At 39.1% G+C, this 20855-nt stretch overlaps 1 protein-coding gene across 5 annotated transcripts in view; it reads right to left on the reverse strand.

Annotated features, from left to right (window-relative positions):
* CPQ (carboxypeptidase Q) overlaps positions 1-20855 on the reverse strand; it is a 585754-nt gene that overhangs the window by 174393 nt on the left and 390506 nt on the right. For all 5 annotated transcript variants that reach the window (XM_061439307.1, XM_061439306.1, XM_061439305.1 and 2 more), the window contains exon 5: positions 10742-10853. In XM_061439307.1, the coding sequence (XP_061295291.1) occupies positions 10742-10853 (112 nt within the window). The remainder of the gene's footprint in view (positions 1-10741; positions 10854-20855) is intronic.

Here is a 20855-nt window from a genome sequence, read left to right on the forward strand (position 1 = left end):
TTTAGGCACGCTTCAGTTCAGTTCAGTTCAGTCACTCAGTCATGTCCGACTCTTTGCGACCCCATGAATCGCAGCATGCCAGGCCTCCCTGTCCATCACCAACTCCCAGAGTTCACCCAGACTCACGTCCATCGAGTCAGTAATGCCATCCAGACATCTCATCCTCTGTCGTTCCCTTCTCCTCCTGCCCCCAATCCCTCCCAGCATCAGAGTCTTTTCCAATGAGTCAACTCTTTGCATGAGGTGGCCAAAGTACTGGAGTTTCAGCTTTAGCATCATTCCTTCCAAAGAAATCCCAGGGCTGATCTCCTTCAGAATGGACTGGTTGGATCTCCTTGCAGTCCAAGGGACTCTCAAGAGTCTTCTCCAACACCACAGTTCAAAAGCATCAATTCTTCGGCGCTCAGCTTTCTTCACAGTCCAACTCTCACATCCATACATGACCACAGGAAAAACCATAGCCTTGACTAGACGAACCTTTGTTGGCAAAGTAATGTCTCTGCATTTTAATATGCTAGGTAGGCACACTTACTGGAATGGAATTCATTCTAAGCTCAGTAGACCTCAGCTTCGCAAAACACAGCATTAAGCATGATGCAGAGAAGTGTGTAGGCAAAGAACACAGCATCCTTGGAAACCCCAGCACTTCCTCTTCGGTATATTTAGCATAAACAGGTAGAAGCTGGCTTGTCAGCTACATGGCAAATACAATTTGCTTAGTAACTCCCAAACTCTGGTTTTCCAGGCTCTATAGAGCTGGAGTCTTCCCCCCTCCACTTTCCTGTCTCCATTCTGTTCATCCCACTTCCCTATAAGTTAAAAGGACAGCCTATCCAGTATCTTTAGAAGAAGTCAATCCCATGCTTAAAACCTTCAACAGCTCCTACTGCCTAGAACACCAACTTCAAAGTTGAGCTTTGTGTCCAATGCCTTTTTACAAACCGACCCTAATTTCCCACCACTCCTCACTCACCTTTGCTCTAGATTTACAAAAGCGCCCTCCACTCCTCAAAACCATGGACTCTCCTGAGCTCTAATTTTGTCTTTTCTTCTCCTGTCTCCCACGCACTCAAAGCTTGGCTCAAATCTCTGTCCATGTGAAGCTACCAGTTCCTGACTGTGATCTCTTTGCTGGAAGGATCTGTGCCTTGCCCTTTTATTTGTTGACCGTGAAGTGGGTGTTCAACATTTATCACCGAAGGAGGAGATCTCCTTGTGAGCCAAGTTGTGCAACACTGTGATGATAGTGTTTTAATGAGGTAGCCTCCCTTTTTGAGACAGCCTTGCCCTGGGCTTATATGGATCCCATTCTTGAGTGGGAAGAAATGGTATCCACTAAGGATACCATTATTAAGTTTTTCCATAGCTGTTCTTCTCCAGGATAAATAGCAGCAACTTTTAAAGCTTCCATTTCCTTTACCAATACCACATTTCTTAGCTTTCTAAGGCATACAGGCCAAATCAAATTAGATGTGGGAGAAGAAGCTGAGTATGTTCCAGACAGAGGGGCCCCCCGAGACCCTTCCTCTCACAGCATTCATCTGCCACCCTTCCAGATTCTGTCAGACAGTGAGGAATTAGTCATGGTGCTGAATGCCACTGGGCCAAGATCTTGTCTATTTTCACAAAGAAATGGTATATTTTAGCTAACTGATAAAATAATAACAGCAATATTAATGTAGTCTAAGGCTTGAAAAGAACTACAGAGTCTCTCCTATCACATCCAAACTAAAAGGTAGGACACCTTCTAAGTGATTCATTTTTAATAAATCTTACTTTATCTCATGACACATTTGGAAGATCAATCTACACAGTTTATGTCTCTCTACACACACCAGTGGAAATGTCTATGTTATCTGAATGAGATATAAATATGCAAAGTGTTTTACTGAGACTTATCAGTGTGTTCAAACCTTAAGAAAAATTCTCAGCAATTCCCAGCTGCAAAAATATGTATCTGCCACAAGTGTTAAGGTAAAGCCAGACATTACATAACCTGCCACTAGAGGAAATAACCAGCTGAGTGAAAATGAGAGTACCATCCTCTAAAGATCATGAGAATGAGCCATAAATGTCCACTTACTATAAATCTACTTTTAGATTTTAGAAAAAAGAGAAAAAGCAAGCAAATCACAGTTTTTACTTCTTCCATTGTTCTAGGTATTTGCATCTCTAAATAGAATCATAAAATATGAAGACCAAAATTTTTTCAGAAAAAAAAGGCAAACAACCATCTATACATTAAAATTAAAATTAATAAAGTGTGATATTGGGGAAAACATTTTTTCTAAGTTAATTTTTTTCCAAGTTAATTTCTTGGAGAGTTTCAGAAGCAGAGATATTATTTCCTAAAGGGATTGAGGTATAATAGGAAATCTTTCCCAGAGCTGTAAGTTTCCTAAATAATTGTGTTCACAAAATAACTGCAGAGGAACAGCATCTAAAATGGGAGGAGGGAAGTTTGTGGAATGTTTTAAGATAAAAATTCCTCCTAGAAAAAATAAATCCTACCAAATTCTAATGTACTCAGGGCCATAGAAAAACCTGGCAGAGAGAGCCTTCAGCATATGTCAAGCATTTCCAATAATACTACATTCATCTTAATAAAACAGGCTCAGATAGTACAGAAATAAAGTTATGTATTGGGTTAAATTTGCACTTGGGTGGGTACAAATGCTCTTCAAGACATAATAAAAGAATAATCTCTCCCATGCCAATTCAGGAACCATTACATGGTTATATCTTGTCAATATTCTGGCAAACGCAAGAGCCCAAAGACAACCCACAAAATTGAGAATGAAGATAAATCCACAGCCATCTGTACTCAGTTCCATGCACGGTGCCTCAGCAAGCATTCATGGATTCTTCCTCACTTCTGCCAACACTGGTAATGGCCCAGAGCAACGCTTCCAAAGCACACTGGAGTCATGGAAGACTCTTCCAACAAATGTGTTTTAATGAATAATGAAATTACCAAGAGGGAGTTTCCCAAACTTATTTGACCATAGAGAAGATTCTTTCCAATGGGCTCTTCTCTCTCCAATGAGCTGGCTTCAGGCTTTCTCTGTCACTGGCTCTACCCTTCAGGTGTCCCTCTCTTGGAAGTTTTTCATATCCCTAACTCAGATATTCTGGATTGAACTTCCTGAGGCTTTTCCAAGGGAGGCTTGACCAGGGCCTGGGAGAAGAAAACCCTTTTCCTGGATGGGTCCCCACCTCTAAGAGGCAACCCGCTGCATTAGAAATGATTCCATAAAGCTCTAACTACACCACAGCCTTGGCACGCATTTGGCTGTGTATACTTCTGGGCCTGGAAGGCTTGGTGACTCACGTGAGATTCTTCCTACTTCCTACCTCTGCTCTGTAGTTCCTGTTAGCAGACTATTTATAGTGATGGCAATACCAATAATTTTTTTTTTTAATTTTGAGGGTTTTTGCCTTAATAAAGTAACACAACTTTACTACTAAAAAATCTAATGGTATATATGTATAGGAGGTAAAAAGAGCAGCTCTTGCAATTCTCAAATCCTCCCTTCTCCCCACAGTCCCATGACTGTTAACTGTCAACAGTTTTCTTCTCATTTTTAATGATGCACAGCACTGGAAGCTCTATAATCTGCTGGGAATCCTTCACTGGGCCCACTTTGCTTCCAGAATTTCTGTTAATCTTTATAAAAGAAGCTCAAATATTGCCTTTGTGAAGATGCCTTGACCCAGACAAGCCATGCTGTCCCTCTCTTTACCAGCTGCCTGAAGTAATTCACACATATTTCAATTAAAGGGTTTATAACAATTTCATTGCAATTTTTAAACTAAATGTCTCTCTTACTTCAAAGACTTCAAGGATTGTGTCTCATTCCTCTTTGTTGTAAGGTATCTGGCACACTGACATTCAATCAGTATAGTAAATATTTGTTGACTCAATGAAATATGAATAAAATATTCTCTAACACACAGACTTCAAAGTCTATAAAAATTACAGTCAAGATGCTCACGTTAAAATTTCTCTAAAAAGATGTTTCACGTATATTCAACATTTCAACAACCAGGTAGTACTGTAAACTATTTTTTCCCTTTGTTTAGGCCTGAAAATTAAAAATTCTAACTTAATGGAAAATGGTAAAGTTGGAAGAATTTGGGGATGGATGGTGGTCTATTATTCAAGTGCCAAATGAGCATTTTGAAGCATAACTTCTTTGGCCATAGGCTTTGTCCACTGACACCAGAACATTCCAGGAAATGACATTTCAAATAAACATTGAGTTTCAAGTCCAGTAAACCACAAACACAAAAAAGTATTCAATAGCATTTCACAGCAAATAGCCTTCTGTTGACAGTTACTCAGAAATGACTGATTACATTTGCAAAGTACAAATATCTCTTCTGTTAGATTAATTGAATCTGGTTTTAGCTGATGGCTTGGGCAAAAGAGTGAATCTATAAAAGTAGTGAGAGAAGAGAATAAAGAAGAGACATGAAGAATGAATCTTAGAACAATATGCCTAAATATCAGAAAGTCCCACTAGACAAACACTTCAAATTAACAAGCCCCACTGAGGGACTCTGACATGCATTCTGCATGACATATTGTCCAAGGGACAGCAGCCAAAAGAAGTCTCACTTTTCTTGGAAAAACAGATTGCCATAGAGCTTTCATATTTCACCAACTAAACAGCCTGGACTCAATGTAATTAAGTAACATAATTATGAGCCCATTTCTTGGCCTCTAGCCCAAAGTGTTCAAGTAAATCAGTAATTTTCATCTAGAAGGCATCAGTCACATGTTAGACCTAGTTCTTCATATTAAAACACATAGTAATCTACAAGCAGAAATCCACAGTCTAATTTTAGTTTTAAAATTAAAGAGTAAGACTCAGTAGATGCAATTGCAGAATATGAGATGTACTGTGGATTCTGGGCATTCAACTTAAGCAGAAAGTGGAAGCAGGAAATGACCAGGAGAAATTTAGACTCTTGAAAATTTAGTATGAAAGTGGGAAATAGTGCAGGGGTCAATGGATTTCCATAATATAATGGATGGTGACTTGAACAGTAAACGAAAAGGATATTTAGGGATATCATAGCATCTGGCCCTAGAGTTACAATTAACATATTAAGTTAGGAGGCAAAGAAACCTAGGTAGATGAGAGGTTAAAGACAAAAAAAAAAAAAAAATCCCTTAAGTAAAAAATACAGTACTATTAGATCATGCTTATTAAATAATAAAAGTTAGTTTATTGAGTTTTGGGGATGGGTTAGGCTCTGTTTTAAGTGCATTATATACATAGATTATTTAATTTTCAGAGCAACCTTGTGAGATAGGAACTGTTATTATTTCCATTTCACAGATAAGAAAATAAGCACAGAAAGGGAAAGTAACTTACTTAAGGCCACATGTTAGTGAGTTGCTGAAATGGGATTTGAACCCAGGCAGTCTGGCTCCATAGTGCTGTTTTAACAGTATAGCATGCTGTCTCTTAACACCTACTCAAAAGAAATGTTACTCTTTAAGAGCTGTATTCATATGTTTACATAGGTTTTCAGAAATCTATAGGAGAGTTAAGTCCTGAATTGAAGGAGACTTACTGCTACTTTCAAAAGCAAATAAAGTCAGTGTAGTTTCAAAGCTGGAGAAAGATAACTCAATTCACCATTGCATACATTTATTCATGCAACTGAATTCAACTCAGTTAACAGTGATTCAGGGTCCCATGATGAAAGAAGTAAGATTCAAAGCCCATAAAAGATACTAATAGGAGATGGCAAGAGTGAACATCGACATTTTAGTAATCAGTGAACTAAAATGGATAGGAATGGGCAAATTTAATTCAGATGACCATTATGTCTACTACTGTGGGCAAGAATCCCTTAGAAGAAATGGAATAGCCCTCAGACTCAACAAAAGAGTCTGAAATGCAGTACTTGGGTGCAATCTCAAAAACAATAGTATGATCTGAGTTCACTTCCAAGGCAAACTATTCAATATACAGTAATCCAAGTCTATGCCCCGACCACTGATTCCAAAGAAGCTGAAGTTGAACAGTTCTATGAAGACCTACAAGACCTTCTACAACTAACACCAAAAAAAGATGTCCTTTTCATCATAGCGGACGGCAATTCAAAAGTAGGAAGTCATGAGATACCTGGAGTAGCAACCAAGTTTGGTTTTGGAGTACAAAATGAAGTAGGACAAAGGCTAACAGAGTTTTGCCAAAAAAACACACTGTTGTAGCAAACACCATCTTCCAACTACACAAGGGATGACTCTACACATGAACATTATAAGATGGTCAACACCAAAATCAGATTGATTATATTCTTTGCAGCTGAAGATGGAGAAGCTCTATACAGTCAGCAAAAACAAAACCTGGAGCTGACTGTGGCTCAGAGCATGAGCTCCTCACTGCAAAATTCAGACTTAAACTAAAGAAAGTAGGGAAAACCACTAGGCCATTCAGGTATGACCAAAATAAAATCCCTTATAATTATACAGTGGAAGTGACAGGTTCAAAAAATTAGATCTGATGGAGTGCCTGAAGAACCATGGGTGGAGGTTCATAACATTGTACAGGGGCAGCGACCAAAATCATTTCAAAGAAAGAGAAAAGCAAGAAGGCAAAATTGTTGTCTGAGGTGGCCTTACAAATAGCTGAGAAAAGGAGGGAAGCAAAAGGCAAAGGAGAAAGAGAAAGATATATCCAACTGAATTCAGAGTTCGAAAGAATAGCAAGGAGAGAGAAGAAAGCCTTTTAAGTGAACAATGCAAAGAGATAGAGGAAAACAACAGAATGGGAAAGACTAGAGATCTCTTCAAGAAAATTAGACATACCAAGGAAACATTTCATGCAAAGATGGGCACAATAAAGGACAGGAATGGTATGGACCTAACAGAAGCAGAAGAGATTAAGAAGAGGTGGCAAGAATACACAGAAGAACTATACAAAAAAGGTCTTAATGACCCAGATAACCATGATGGTGTGGTCACTCACCTAGTCAGACATCCTGGTATGTGAGGTCAAGTGAGCATTAGAAAGTATTACTACAAACAAATCTGGTGGAGGTGATGGAATTCCAGCTGGACTATTTCAAATCCTAAAAGATGATGCTGCTCTGAAAAGGCTTCACTCACTATGCCAGGAAATTTGGAAAACTCAGCAGTGATCATAGGAAAAGGTCAGTTTTCATTCCAATCCCAAAAGGACAATGCCAAAGAATGTCCGAACTACCATAAAATTGTGCTAATTTCACATGCTAGCAAGGTAATGCTCAAAATCCTTCAAGCTAGGCTTTAACAGTACATGAACTGAGAACTTGCATATGTACAAGCTGGATTTAGAAAAGACAGAGGAACCAGAGTTCAAATTGCAAACATCCGCTGGATCATAGAAGAAACAAGAGAATTCCAGAAGAACATCTAATTCTGCTTCACTGACTATGCTAAAGCCTTTGACTGTGTGGCTCACAACAAATTGTGCAAAATTCTTAAACAGAAGAGAAACCAGACCACCTTATCTGCCTCCTGAGGAATCTGTATGCAGGTCAAGAAGCAACTGTTAGAATCCACCATGAAACAACGGACTGGTTTAAAATTAGGAAAGGGGTACATCAAGGCTATATATTGTCACCTTGCTTATTTAATTTATATGCAGAGTACATCATGCAAAATGCTGGGCTGGATGAATCACAAGCTGGAATCAAGAATGCAGGGAGAAATATCAAAATCTCAGATATGCAGATAATAACAGTCTAATGGCAGAGAGTGAAAAGGAACTGACAAGCCTCTTGATGAAGGTGAAAAAGGAGAGTGAAAAAGCTGGCTTAAAACTAAACATTAAAAAAAAATTAATATCATAGCATCTGGCCCCATCACTTCATGGCAAATAGATGGGGAAAAATGGAAACAGTTGCAGCCTTTATTTTCTTGGGCTCCAAAATCACTGTTGATGGTGATTGTGGCCATGAAATTAAAAGATGCTTGCTCTTTGGAAGAAAAGCTATGACAAACCTAGACAGCATATTAAAAAGCAGAGACATCACTTTGCTGATGAAGGTCCATATAGTCAAAGCTATACATTTCCAGTAGTCATGTACGAATGTAAGAATTGGACCATAAAGAAGGCTGAGTGCTGAAGAACTGATGATTTTGAAATGTGGTGCTGGAGAAGACTCTTGAGAGTCCCTTGGACAGCAAGATTAAACCAGTCAATCCTATCAGAAATCAACCCTGAATATTCATTGTGAGGACAAATGCTGAAGCTCCCGTACTTTGGCCACCTGTTGGGAAAAGTCGATTCACTGGAAAAGATCCTGATGCTGGGAAAGATTGAGGGAAGAAGGGGAAGGGAGAGACAGAGGATAAGGTGGGGTTGGATGGCATCACTGACTCAATGGACATGAATCTGAGCAAACTCCGGGAGATTGTGAAGGACAAGGAAAGGCTGGCATGCTGCAGTCCATGGAGTCACAAAGAGTATGACATGACTGAGTGACTGCACAACAAGAGCAAGTGAGATACTCTGGAAGCTGACAGTTGAAGAGAGATGAAGAAAACAAATCCAGAGAGTTCAAATGACCTGCCCCAGGCCAAAAAAGTAGTTTGTGGCACAGAGTGACCTAAAAATCTAATTGAGATGGGTCTAGTTCTCTTTTTACACTGCCATTGTGCCTCCAGTCAAGCTGGTTGGAACACACTGAATTAAAATTAACTTCCAAAATAAATATCTGTGCCCCATGGAGAGGAAAATTTTTGATAGTTGCCTGCCTCATCTCTCGAACCCACTTCATTCTAGAATAAAATTAAGGGCAGATGGCCAAGGGTATATTTTTTTAAAGGAAGAAGAGGAATGAATTCACATGTGGAGTTTCCCAGATCTCCTCTGAAGGAATGAGTGTTTCTGTTTTTATTTGCTGGACACTTTATCTTTCAAACATTACCCAATTCTAAAAGCAGACTTGATATTATATCTTTATAACTATGTGTGTTGGTGCATATGAATGTCTTCAATTATATTCTAAGGGTCTTAAGAACAGAGTATGTAGTATGCTCAGCTTTCACAGAATGGTTTCACATAGTAGGTGCTCAATATGGTAATGATGTTTAAAGTATAAATAATATAAAGTTACTAATTAGTTCATTTTTTAAAAAAATGACCTTGTGTTCAGGTGTCCTACAGTTCTTTAATTAGCCTATTTTAGTGGAGCAATTCACATGCCACCCTCTCCCCCCACAACCCACCAGGGGACATTTGGCAATGTCTGGAGACATTTTTCACTTCACAACTTGCGGACAGGGGGAGTTGTGCTACTGGCATCTAGTAGGGATGAGGCTAAACATCCTAAAATGCACGGGACAGACCTCACAGCAGAGCAAACTACTGAATTCAGAATGCATAAAAAACAAGGTCCTATAAACCTGTGATTAAACCATATTGGAAAAGAGTACAAAAGAAGAATGCATATATATGTATAACTGAGTCACTTTGCTGTACACCAGAGATGGGCACAACATTGTAAATAAACTATATTTAAATTTTTTGAAAAAGTAATTATCTGGCCCCAGATAGCAATAATGCCAGGGTTGCGAGACACTGGTCTATTTAGAAGTAAAGAAATTGCACACTTTTCCATTTTTAAAACACAAGTAAGATATAAATTAAAAGTATACACTAAAGATTTGCCCCAATCAAGACAATTTCAGTAGTCTATTGTTAAGATGAACAATTGAATACCTGTGGCCAATTCATGTTGATGTATGGCAAAAACCATCACAATGGTATAAGATAATTATCTTCCAATTAGAATAAATCAGTTAATAAAAAAAAAAAAAACAGAGCTCCAGTCCAAAAAATAAAAGATAAAAAATCATTTAAAGAGCTGATTTAGGGTTAGAAGGGTTCATTAAAAGTCAGAGGCAAAGCTTAGGTTTAAACACATGGGTATTTAAGTAAGCAATGGAATGCCTTCACCAAAAGGAGTGCTCTGATCTCTATGACATTTGAAACTCCACAGTCACAATGGAATTCTGTTGATGAAGCATTTTCCAAACCGCCACTGTTCTGATTCAGATATAGAACTCTCATTTCAGATTGTTTGATTATTTCTAACCTCACTCAAAATCCACCTCTTGACCAGCCCACAAAGAGGAAATGTATGTTTTCTGTTTGCAAATAGGGTCATCAAGATAAACTGTTTTCACAATTAGTTCTTGCTTTGTATGCCTATCCATCTTCCCCCATGTCTAGGTTAACCTGCAAGGTCCAGTTTTTCATTCTGGATTCCTGACTGTGGCGAAAAGAATCATTCCTCCAGGCCTACTTTGCTCTCCTTGACTCCGGATGTGGAAAGATGCGTGCAGCAAAGCTATCCGAGCAGCTTGGTGATGTCTAAACAAGGGAAAGGAAGTGGGGGAGCTACTGATTTTTCTTTCCACTTGTTTATGGTTTCCTTACACGGTCTCTAGCTGATGCGGTTGCATTTGCTGCAGTTTTATTAGCTTGTTCATTTTCCCCAGTGGCTGATTATATTTGATACTTTGGCTGTCTGGTGGACACTTGAATAAAAATTGCTTTCTTTATGGGGACAAATTAGTTCTTTTCTGGGAATCAACTGACAAAAAACATACAGACCTCAGGAGAATCTTTGAACATTCCACAGCAACTAATCTGCTGAGCATTTTGTGTGTTGAGTTAAACATCACCACTGACAACCTCACACATTGGTTAACTACTTTCTAAATATTTACCAAGATCTTTAATAAGCGAGAGGGCTTCCCATGATATAAAGGCTCCACCACCATCATCCATGGCACCCTGCCCGACATCCCAGCTGTCCAGATGTCCACTGACCAGTACAACCTAGAACAAATAATAAAAAGAGAAAAAAATAAAAACCAAGCAGAAATGACATCAAAGAAGAAGCATTCACAGGCGTTCCAATTACAGAAAAGAAGTTTTGTATTTTCTTTTCTATTTTTACTTCTTAAAAGAACTGTGTCATTGCTAATGGAAAACTCGGTATAGAGGCATTACATAAGGGGTATGAGGTCATCTTAATAGGAATAAAACTTCTCATCTTGTACCTCTATTAATATAATATTGAATACTAAAGAAGAATTATTTATTATTGACAGATGTTTGACAACTTTATTACATGGCTTGAAACCTAAATGACATGCAGATAGAGCTCACAACCTCAACCATATTCTCAGCTGTCCCAAATTCTAGCAGACAAATAATAAATATGTGTTGAATTGAATTTAAATTAAAAAGCGAGAACAATTAATTTGTTTTTAATTATTGTGTTTGTGCATTATAAATCACTCTAGTGTTGAATAAATATGCTGGTATTACAAACGAGAGTCTAATTAAACAGAATAACTTTTAAGAAATATCTCAATTTACATGCTAAATAAATGTATAGATTATATTATAAATTTTACACCATCATAGACTTAAATTATTTTTTGAGTATCATTAATAATTATCTCTAGGAAAATATAAAAATATCTCAGTAAAACTAAATTTCATAGATAAATTTTAAACAAGTTAAAAACCAAGTAAAATGATGCTGGGCTAATAGGATATCTACATGGAAATTATATATTGCTCTCTGGATTATACAATATATGAATATCAAGTCAGATGAATTACAAATTTAAATAAAAATGTTGGAGGAAAGCAGAGAATAGTTTTGTCAAGTTAGAGTATGCAAAGATTTCTTAAACTGGATAAGAAAAGTGCAAACTATAAAATGAAAAAATAATAAACTGGACTTTAAAAATATTAGGAATATTTGTTCATCAAAAGATCCTATTACAAGAGTGAAAAGGCAACCCACAGAGGAGAAAATATTTATAAAACATATTTTCAACAAAGTCCCATATTCTGATTATATAAATAACCCCTATGAAACAGTAACAAAAAGGAGAGTGAAATGACAGAAAAATGGGGAAAAAAACTTGAACAGACAATTCTCAAAGACAGATACACAAATCACTAATGAAAGTCACTCAGGTTCATTATCAACGAGGAAATACATGGTAAACCACAATACATATCCACTGGAATAGCTAAAATGAAAAAGATAGAAAATATTAGTGAGGAGATAGAATAACTGGAACTCTCATACATTGAGTGTGAGTATAAATACTAGTCAAGTCTGTGGTTCACTAGTCTAGTCAACCATATCTAGTCAAATCCGCCAAGACAAGGCTATGGTTTTTCCAGTACTCATGTATGGATGTGAGAGTTGGACTGTAAAGAAAGCTGAGCACTGAAGAATTGATGCTTCAGTGGAAAAACCACCAGAAAAAAACAAATAAACAAACACCATAGCTTTGGAAAAACCATAGCTTTGACCATATGGACCTTTGTCAACAAAATGATGTCTCTGCTTTTTAATACACTGTCTAGGTTTGTCATAGCTTTTCCTCCAAGGGGCAAGAACCTTTAATTTCATGACTGCAGTCACTGTTTCTGGTGATTGTGGAGCGTAATAAAATAAAATCTGTCACTGTTTTCACATTTTCCCCCTTCTGTTTGCCATGAAGTGATGGGACTGGATGCCATGATCTTAGTTTTTTGAATGCTGAGTTTTAAGTCAGTTTTTCATTCTCCTCTTTCACCCTCATCAAGAGGCTCTTCAGTTCCTCTTTGCTTTTTGCCATTAGAGTGGTATCATCTACATATCTGAGGCTGTGGACATTTTCCCCAGCAATCTTAATTCCAGCTTGAGAATTTTACACTTCAATACTGAGAATATTACACTTCAATAAAAAGCTTAAAAAACCAAGTTCAACAGTCTGATCCTATGAATAGCATACAGTAAATAAGCAAACCAAACTTGAACAAATCTTCTTGACAATCAACATGAAAGTGCCCCAGGACTTTGGGAAAGCACAATTTGGGGTTTCAAATGTCAGAGTGACCCATAGCACGGCCGTCTTCCCTGAGCAGCTGCAGGATCTCCCATTGACTCTGTGTATACAGACAGTCCTGACTTACTATGACTCCACTGTAGTCACAAACAAGTACAATGCTCCAGCCTAACAAATGGCCATGTAATGAACTCAAATGGATTGATTTAAGGAAAAAAAAAAAAAAAGAATAAAGAAAAAACATGTTGCAATAGCAGGACATTCTGGTTCAGAAAGTGGTATAATCCCATGTGGGATGAACAAGCCAATTAGTCAACATATTTACCCCCTCAGAACCATTTCCCAATTAAGTTCAAGTTCCAGTGGATAAAAAGTGTCAAAATCTGTTTTAATCAACTTTTTCTCAGATAATACATGAGTCAGTAAATCAAGGCAGCTATTGTTTTAACCTTCAGATTTTGGAATAACTGAGGTTGTTTTTACAATCGTACTTCTTTCTGTTTTCTGAACTATCTCTGTTCTCCAATCCAGAATTATTACTTAAACTAATAGTTCAAAGATGGAAGTGGTTTTAAATGATAGGGAAGTAAATGTTATCTCACAGGATAAGGACTTTGGCATAGTGATATGGAAGAATGATTACAAACCATTTGGATTACGAGAGTTTGTTTTACTTTTTTTTTTCTTACAGAAAAGAATATACTAGGGATCATCAAGAGACAGTAATTTTAATATTAACTGATTCAAAAACTAGGTGATGACAAAAAACTACTTCAAATTCAGTGACACGTTTAATAAACTTGAATTTTCCTAATCATAAAAGCTTCGACCTACACCTGGTAAATAGTGCAGGAGGTCTCAACGCGCTGTCTGTTTAGCATTCCATAATGCAGTCTCACAAAGGATAGCCCAGTAAAACATAACAAAGCCACTACATCTTGTGCCAGGGTCAGGCAGAAATGAATATCAGCTGTAACATATTTGGATCTGATTTAAGCAAACAAAACAAAAACACACAACTCTGAGACACAGTAAACTCCAGATTTATGAAAAAGGATCACTTTGTAAAAGATGGGAGAATGCACTGGTTCTGTTGCCAGGAGTGGAGCCCCTCAAGCACTAACATGGCCTAGAACCAACAGAGAAGTGGGGCGCCCGCCCATCTACCCCTCTTGTGTGCTGCTCACCGAGGCAAGCAGAGCACCGACCAATTCCCCGCCCTCCAACTTCCTTCTCACCGCCGTCTCTTCTAAATGCAGTGATGAGTAAAAATGATTAAAACCATCAGCAGGAGCCAAGAGCAGCCATGACAAAACAAACATGAGGGCAGGATAGGAACCGCAATGCTTTGAAATACAGAGTTTGCTATTTGTGAGGCACACATTAGTCCTGACCACCAAAGAATCGGCCTTAGGGTGGGAGCGGGGAGGGCCTTCTGCAGCAGGGCAGAGATACCCTGGATGACAGCCTGCCAGGATGAAGAATTAGACTGGCAGTGGCGCAGAAACACTTGGAGGCCAGCTGTGGGTCTCGGAGCAAAGACACAGTAAATCAGGGGTAGACAGATAGCAGCCCAGGGACAGGTCCCCACTTCTCTGTTATTAGGGCATATGGAGATACTGAAGGCAAACAGATTTGCTTGATTAAAAGATGAATAAGAATATAGTTGGAATGGAACATATGAAAAACATGGCAGAACAAGGGAGAGAGCAACTTCAGAGGAAGTATATTCTTATGAAAACAGGTAGATGCAAAATACTGGAGAAAATGTCCTGCTTTTTGGGCTTTCCTGCCTGCACTTATTCAACAGTTTTAATTGAGTGTCTATTAAGAGCCAGAGACATCAGATCAGATCAGATCAGTCGCTCAGTCATGTCCGACTCTTTGCGACCCCATGAATCGCAGCACGCCAGGCCTCCCTGTCCATCACCAACTCCTGGAGTTCACTCAGACTCACATCGATTGAGTCAGTGATGCCATCCAGCCATCTCATCCTCTGTCGTCCCCTTCTCCTCCTGCCCCCAATCCCTCCCAGCATCAGAGTCTTTTCCAATGAGTCAACTCTTCGCATGAGGTGGCCAAAGTACTGGAGTTTCAGCTTTAGCATCATTCCTTCCAAAGAAATCCCAGGGCTGATCTCCTTCAGAATGGACTGGTTGCATCTCCTTGTACATAGACATGGATAAAACAAATATTCTGCCTTAATGGAATTTACGTGCTCATGAGAGAGATGGGCAATACATAATGATAGTTTCAAGTACTACAAAGAAAAATCAGGCAGAGAAAGGGTATAGAGAATGGTGGTAGCAAGAAGAGGAAAAAAATCAGTCTGCTTCCTCCTAAATCATAGATAGCCTCGGAGAATTCTACCCCCACCATAATGAGAAATCTGGATAATCTCGAAAATCGTAACTTTTTTAAAGCCCATCAGAGGTCTCAGATTGTCATTCAGTCAGAGGAACTGAATTCCAGAGGATAAGGAGCTCATCCAAGGAGTGGTGGAATACAGTCTTCCTTTAGCAGAGAGTAGAGGGAGAGGTAACAGGCAGAAGAGCAGGAATGAAGACAATGAAATGTTGACAGATTCTTCAAGGGTGAGTGTGAGTTAACATGAGAGTTTAGAACCCCTGGGAACCTCCTACATAAGGGCTCTAGGTACCCATTTTCCAGATCTTTTCCACAAGATTCATTTAGGTGCTAATAGGAAAAACTGAGAGCAGGGCAGAAGCCCTGAGAGCCCACCTCGTGACGCAGGGGTGCAGAAGACAACTGGTGCTGCTGGGAAGCAGGTAGCAAACACGCCTGCTTCCAGGACCCTTCTCTCAAATTGGAGCCAAGTCTAATGTCCAACGGCAGTGAAATGAATAAACTATGGTACAGTCATACAGTGGAATATTATAAAGTAGCTAAAATTACCTGTAGCTCATTTATAAATGAACACAAGAACAGAAATATGAAAGGAAAAGAAAGAACAAAATAAATTGCAGAAGAAATAGAAGAGTATGATTCCCTAACACAAACTGCAAAATTCAGTGAGCTAAGTAATCACTCAATCATGTCTGACTCGTTGTGACCCCATGGACTGTACCCTACAAGGCTCCTCCGTCTGTGGGATTCTCCAGGCAAGAATACTGGAGTGGGGCGCCATTTCCTTCTCCAGGAGATCTTCCCGACCCAGGGATCGAACCCGGGTCTCCAGCATTGCAGGCAGACGCTTTACCATCTAAGCCACCGGGGAAGTCTCTAAGTAATCTTTTGCAGTGCGTAAAAAAAATATGATAAAATTGTGAAGAAAAAGCAAAGTCATAATAAATGAAACTTAGGAGAGTGTTTATATCAGATGAGGTTCAGGCAGAGAGGAAGAGACCATCAGAGAGGGCAGACAGTGGACTTAGAAGGCATTAGTAGCGTTCTATCTCTGAAACTGAGAAGACATGTAACACTCATCCTCCTTTAGATTGCATATACATGTTCTTTGGCATGTGTGCTATATTAAACCATAGCAAGAGTTATCAAAGATGGTTTTTAAAGTGAGTTGAAACAAACATTAAAGGTCAGATTTATATCATTCCATTTCAGCTGTTGCAGAGAAAAATATGGAAATTGTCTATATTTACTTACAATCATAATTTTGTCACTAAAGCATGAAAAAAGGTTGCATTACTTTCTAAAAGTCAACTAGAGATCAACTGCAATTGTAAAACCTAAGATTATTGTATCTAGTAGCATATTGAAAGCTATTGAAATATAATGACTCAATGATCTCCAAAGTTACAGATACGCAGCAGATAACAGTCATCTCTCCCTCAGTATATTCAGAGTGTTGGTTCCAGCTGTTGTCCATTTGCCCAGCTGTGTCCAACTCTTTGCAACCCCATGGACTGCAGCAACCCAGGCTTCCCTGTCCTTCACTATCGCCCAGAGTTTACTCAAACTCACGTTCACTGAGTCAGTGATGGCATCCAACCATCTCATCCTCTGTCATCCCCTTCTCCTTAGACCTTCAATCTTTCCCAGCATGAGGGTCTTTTCCAATGAGTTGCTCTTCCCATCAAGTGGCCAAAATATTGGAGCTTCAGCTTTAGCATCAGCCCTTCCAATGAATATTCAGTGTTGATTTCCTTTAGGATTGACTGGTTTGATCTCTTTGCAGTCCAAGGGACTCTCAAGAGTCTTCTCCAGCTTCTGAATTGATTCAAAAGCATCAGTTCTTCAGTGCTCAGTCTTCACTATGGTCCAACTCTCACATTCATACATGACTACTGGAAAAACCATAGCTTTGACTATAAGAACCTTTGTTGGCAAAGTGATGTCTCTGTTTTTTAATACCCTGTCTAATTTTATCATAGCCTGTTTTCCAAGGAGCAAGTGTCTTTTAATTTCATGGCTCTGTCACCATCTGCAGTGATTTTGGAGCCCAAGAAAATAGAGTGTCCTGTTTCCATTGTTTTCCCATCTATTTATCAAGAAGTGGAGGGATGGGATGCCATGATCTTAGTTTTTTGAATGTTGAGTTTTAAGCCAGCTTTTTCACTCTCCTCTTTCACCTTCATCAAGAGGCTCCTTAGTTCCTCTTTGCTTTCTGCCATTAGGGTGGTGTCACCTGCGTATCTGAGGTGATTGATATTTCTCCTGGCAATCTTGATTCCAGTTTGTGCTTAATCCAGCTTAGCATTTCACAGGATGTACTCTGCATATAAGTTAAATAAGCAGGATGACAATATATATCCTTTACATACTCTTTTCCTAATTTTGAACCAGTCTGTTTTTCCATGTCCGGTTCTAATTGTTGCTTCTTGACCTGCATATAGATTTCTGAGGAGGCAGGGAAGATGGTCTGGTATTTCCATCTCTTTAAGAATTTTCCACAGTTTGTTGTGATCCACACAGTCAAAGGCTTTAGCATAGCCAATGAAGCAGAAGTAGATATTTTTTTCTGGAATTGCCTTGCTTTTTCCATGATCCAGCAGATGTTTGAAGTTTGATCTCTGGTTCCTCTGCTTTTTCTAAATTCAGCTTGTTGGGCTTCCTGGTGGCTCAGATGGTAAAGAATCTACTTGCAATTCAGGAGACCTGAGTTTGATCCCTGGGTCGGGAAGACCTCCTGGAGAAGGGAATTATTATTATTATTATTATTCTCCATTATTCTTGCCTGGAGAATTCTACAGAAAGAGGAGCTACAGTCCACGGGATTGCAATGAGTTGCACATGACTGAGCTACTAACATTTTCCTTTTGGTTTCAGGGCCCCCAGCAAATACCAAAATCCATGGATGCTCAAGTCTCTTATATAAAATGGTATAGTACATGCAGATAACTTATGCACAACCTCTCATATACATTAAAATCATCTCTAGATTACTTATAATGCCTGCTGCTGCTGCTGCTGCTAAGTTGCTTCAGTCGTGTCCGACTCTGTGCGACCCCATAGACGGCAGCCCATCAGGCTCCACCGCCCCTGGGATTCTCCAGGCAAGAACACTGGAGTGGGTTGCCATTTCCTTCTCCAATGTAGGAAAGTGAAAAGTGAAAGGGAAGTCACTCAGTCGTGTCTGACTCTTCGCGACCCCATGGACTGCAGCCCACCAGGCTCCTCTGTCCATGGGATTTTCCAGGCAAGAGTGCTGGAGTGGGGTGCCATTGCCTTCTCCGACTTATAATGCCTAGCACAACATAAATGCTATGCAAATACCAATAGTGGCCAACTTGCAGTAAATTCAAGCTTGGCTTTTTAGAATTTTTTTCCCCAAATAGTTTTGATCTGCAGTTGGTTAATTTCTGTGAATGTGGAACCTGCAGACCCAGAGAGCCAATTGTATGAGTAAAGGGCCAGTACTATTATACAGAGTGAAGTAAGCCAGAAAGAAAAACACCAATACAGTGTACTAACACATATATATGGAAGTTAGAAAGATGGTAACGATAACCCTGTATGCGAGACAGCAAAAGAGACACAGTTTGGACTCTGTGGGAGAGGGAGAGGGTGGGATGATTTGGGAGAATGGCATTGAAACATGTATAATTTAAAATATGAAACGAATCACCAGTCCAGGTTCGATGCATGATATAGGATGATTGGGGCTGGTGCACTGGGATGACCCAGAGGGATGGTACGGGGAGGGAGGTGGGAGGGGGGTTCAGGATGGGGAACACGTGTACACCTGTGGTGGATTCATGTTGATGTATGACAAAACCAATACAATATTGTAAAGTAATTAGCCTCCAATTAAAATAAATAAATTTATATTTTTTTAAAATTATAATAAAAGCTAAAATATGTATTTATATTCCTTTACAATAATAACCATGTAATTACCTTTAAAAAAAGGGGGGCCAGTACTGTCTCATCCTTGCCATTTTGGCGTGCCTACATTTTCACAGTCTGCATTTTAAACTGAGAGTTGTATAAGCATTTATCTAAACCTGACCAAGTTCTTGTTGATCAATCTTCAATAAATGAGATGTTAACCTCTCCGAAGCATGCTTCATTTTATAAATGTTTTGCTCAATCAAAAGCCAGAATGACAAACCTGGTGGTTTTATTTTCTAGTTTTGCGATGTTTTGTTTTGTTTGCAGCTGCTTCATTCTCTTCGTCTCATTTTATTTGGTGTATTTAAAGAGCTAGCAGGGAGGAACATTAGGGCTACAGAGTTCAAGGACTAATGCATTTCCAGACATAGGAAATCCCCGATCAAATTTTCAACAACAAAATTCATTAAACAGTTGAAAAATATGACCTACAAAAAGAGAAGGAAAACCTTCTCATTACTTAGCCTTAAAGGAGAAGCCAAGAAGTGATCTAATAATGGGCTTCAGCTGTGATGGGCCCCTCTGTGGCAGATATGAGCAGCAGAAGATGGAGCAAAGGAACAGATTTGGGCTGCAGCAGTGAGCATTTAGGGTCATAGAAACGATCAAGAATTTTCTGATGGAAGGATTTTGTAGAAGTTAAAAAAAATAGCTAACAGGGAAAAGGTTATGGAAAACTCCATTCCTTGGAAGGTTTCTAAAATAGGACACATTCTTAGGTCATAGTAGTAAAGCTAACAGAGAAGGAAGAAATAAAATCTTTCAAGGTCCCATCTTGTCCAAAGTCTGTGACAGTTTTCAAGAGTTCTTGTTTTATTCAAACCACTTTAAAGTGGGAAACTGTGCTTTGAAAAGTCTCCATAACCTCAACAGACTTTTCCCTCAGCATCTCCCAGCTACTCTGGCTGCCACAATCTTCCCAAAATTTAGAATCTAAACACAGGTGGGTAGGCACCTCTCAAGAAACCTGTTTCATAATTCCCATCAGAGACAAAGACTTGGCTTTCAGAGGGCAGTTGCTGAATGTTTCATGCTATTGCCTAGAACAGACAAAGGGGACAATGTTTGAACAGATATTATCCTCCCCAATGAACAGACCAGGTGGTTTGCAGAATAGAATGGGGCTCCTGACACGTGTGGTGTTCAGAAATAACCCAGCAAACATTTTATCTTCTCTTGACTTGGTTTCTTATCATCAAACCTTGTTTAGTAAAGCTTTTGGGTGCTGACAGCTTGTGGGTTACATGCTTCTTTTACAATAAAATGGTCCGTCTGTCCAAATGCTCACACATCACAGACCTGCTTCTAAAAGGGGCTCTTTCCATCCTACTGGACCCCCTTACTCATGCAGGGCCCTCACAGTGGCCTCAGAAAAGGAAGATCATACCTATTCCTAGTTGAATTCTGTGAGCTGATGTTGGAGGAAAACCAAGATGGGCCTAATTTATCTGTGATTCACAAAAACCAAGTCTCCAGTAGATTTAGAAAATGTGGTTGCAGTGTATTTGGAAGAAATGGCTGAAATTGATTAAACATTGATTTGTGGATGGGGCACAGCAGAGACTATCTAAGGAAGGAAATCATTCTGATTAAATGGAGGTGATTGAGTTTTATCCAGAAGTGAGGACTGGTTGCAATTGGAGATGATATTCTTTTAAATGAAAGAACTATG

The sequence above is a fragment of the Bos javanicus genome, chromosome 14 (genome assembly GCF_032452875.1).
Source record: "Bos javanicus breed banteng chromosome 14, ARS-OSU_banteng_1.0, whole genome shotgun sequence".
Classification (NCBI taxonomy): Eukaryota; Metazoa; Chordata; class Mammalia; order Artiodactyla; family Bovidae; genus Bos; species Bos javanicus.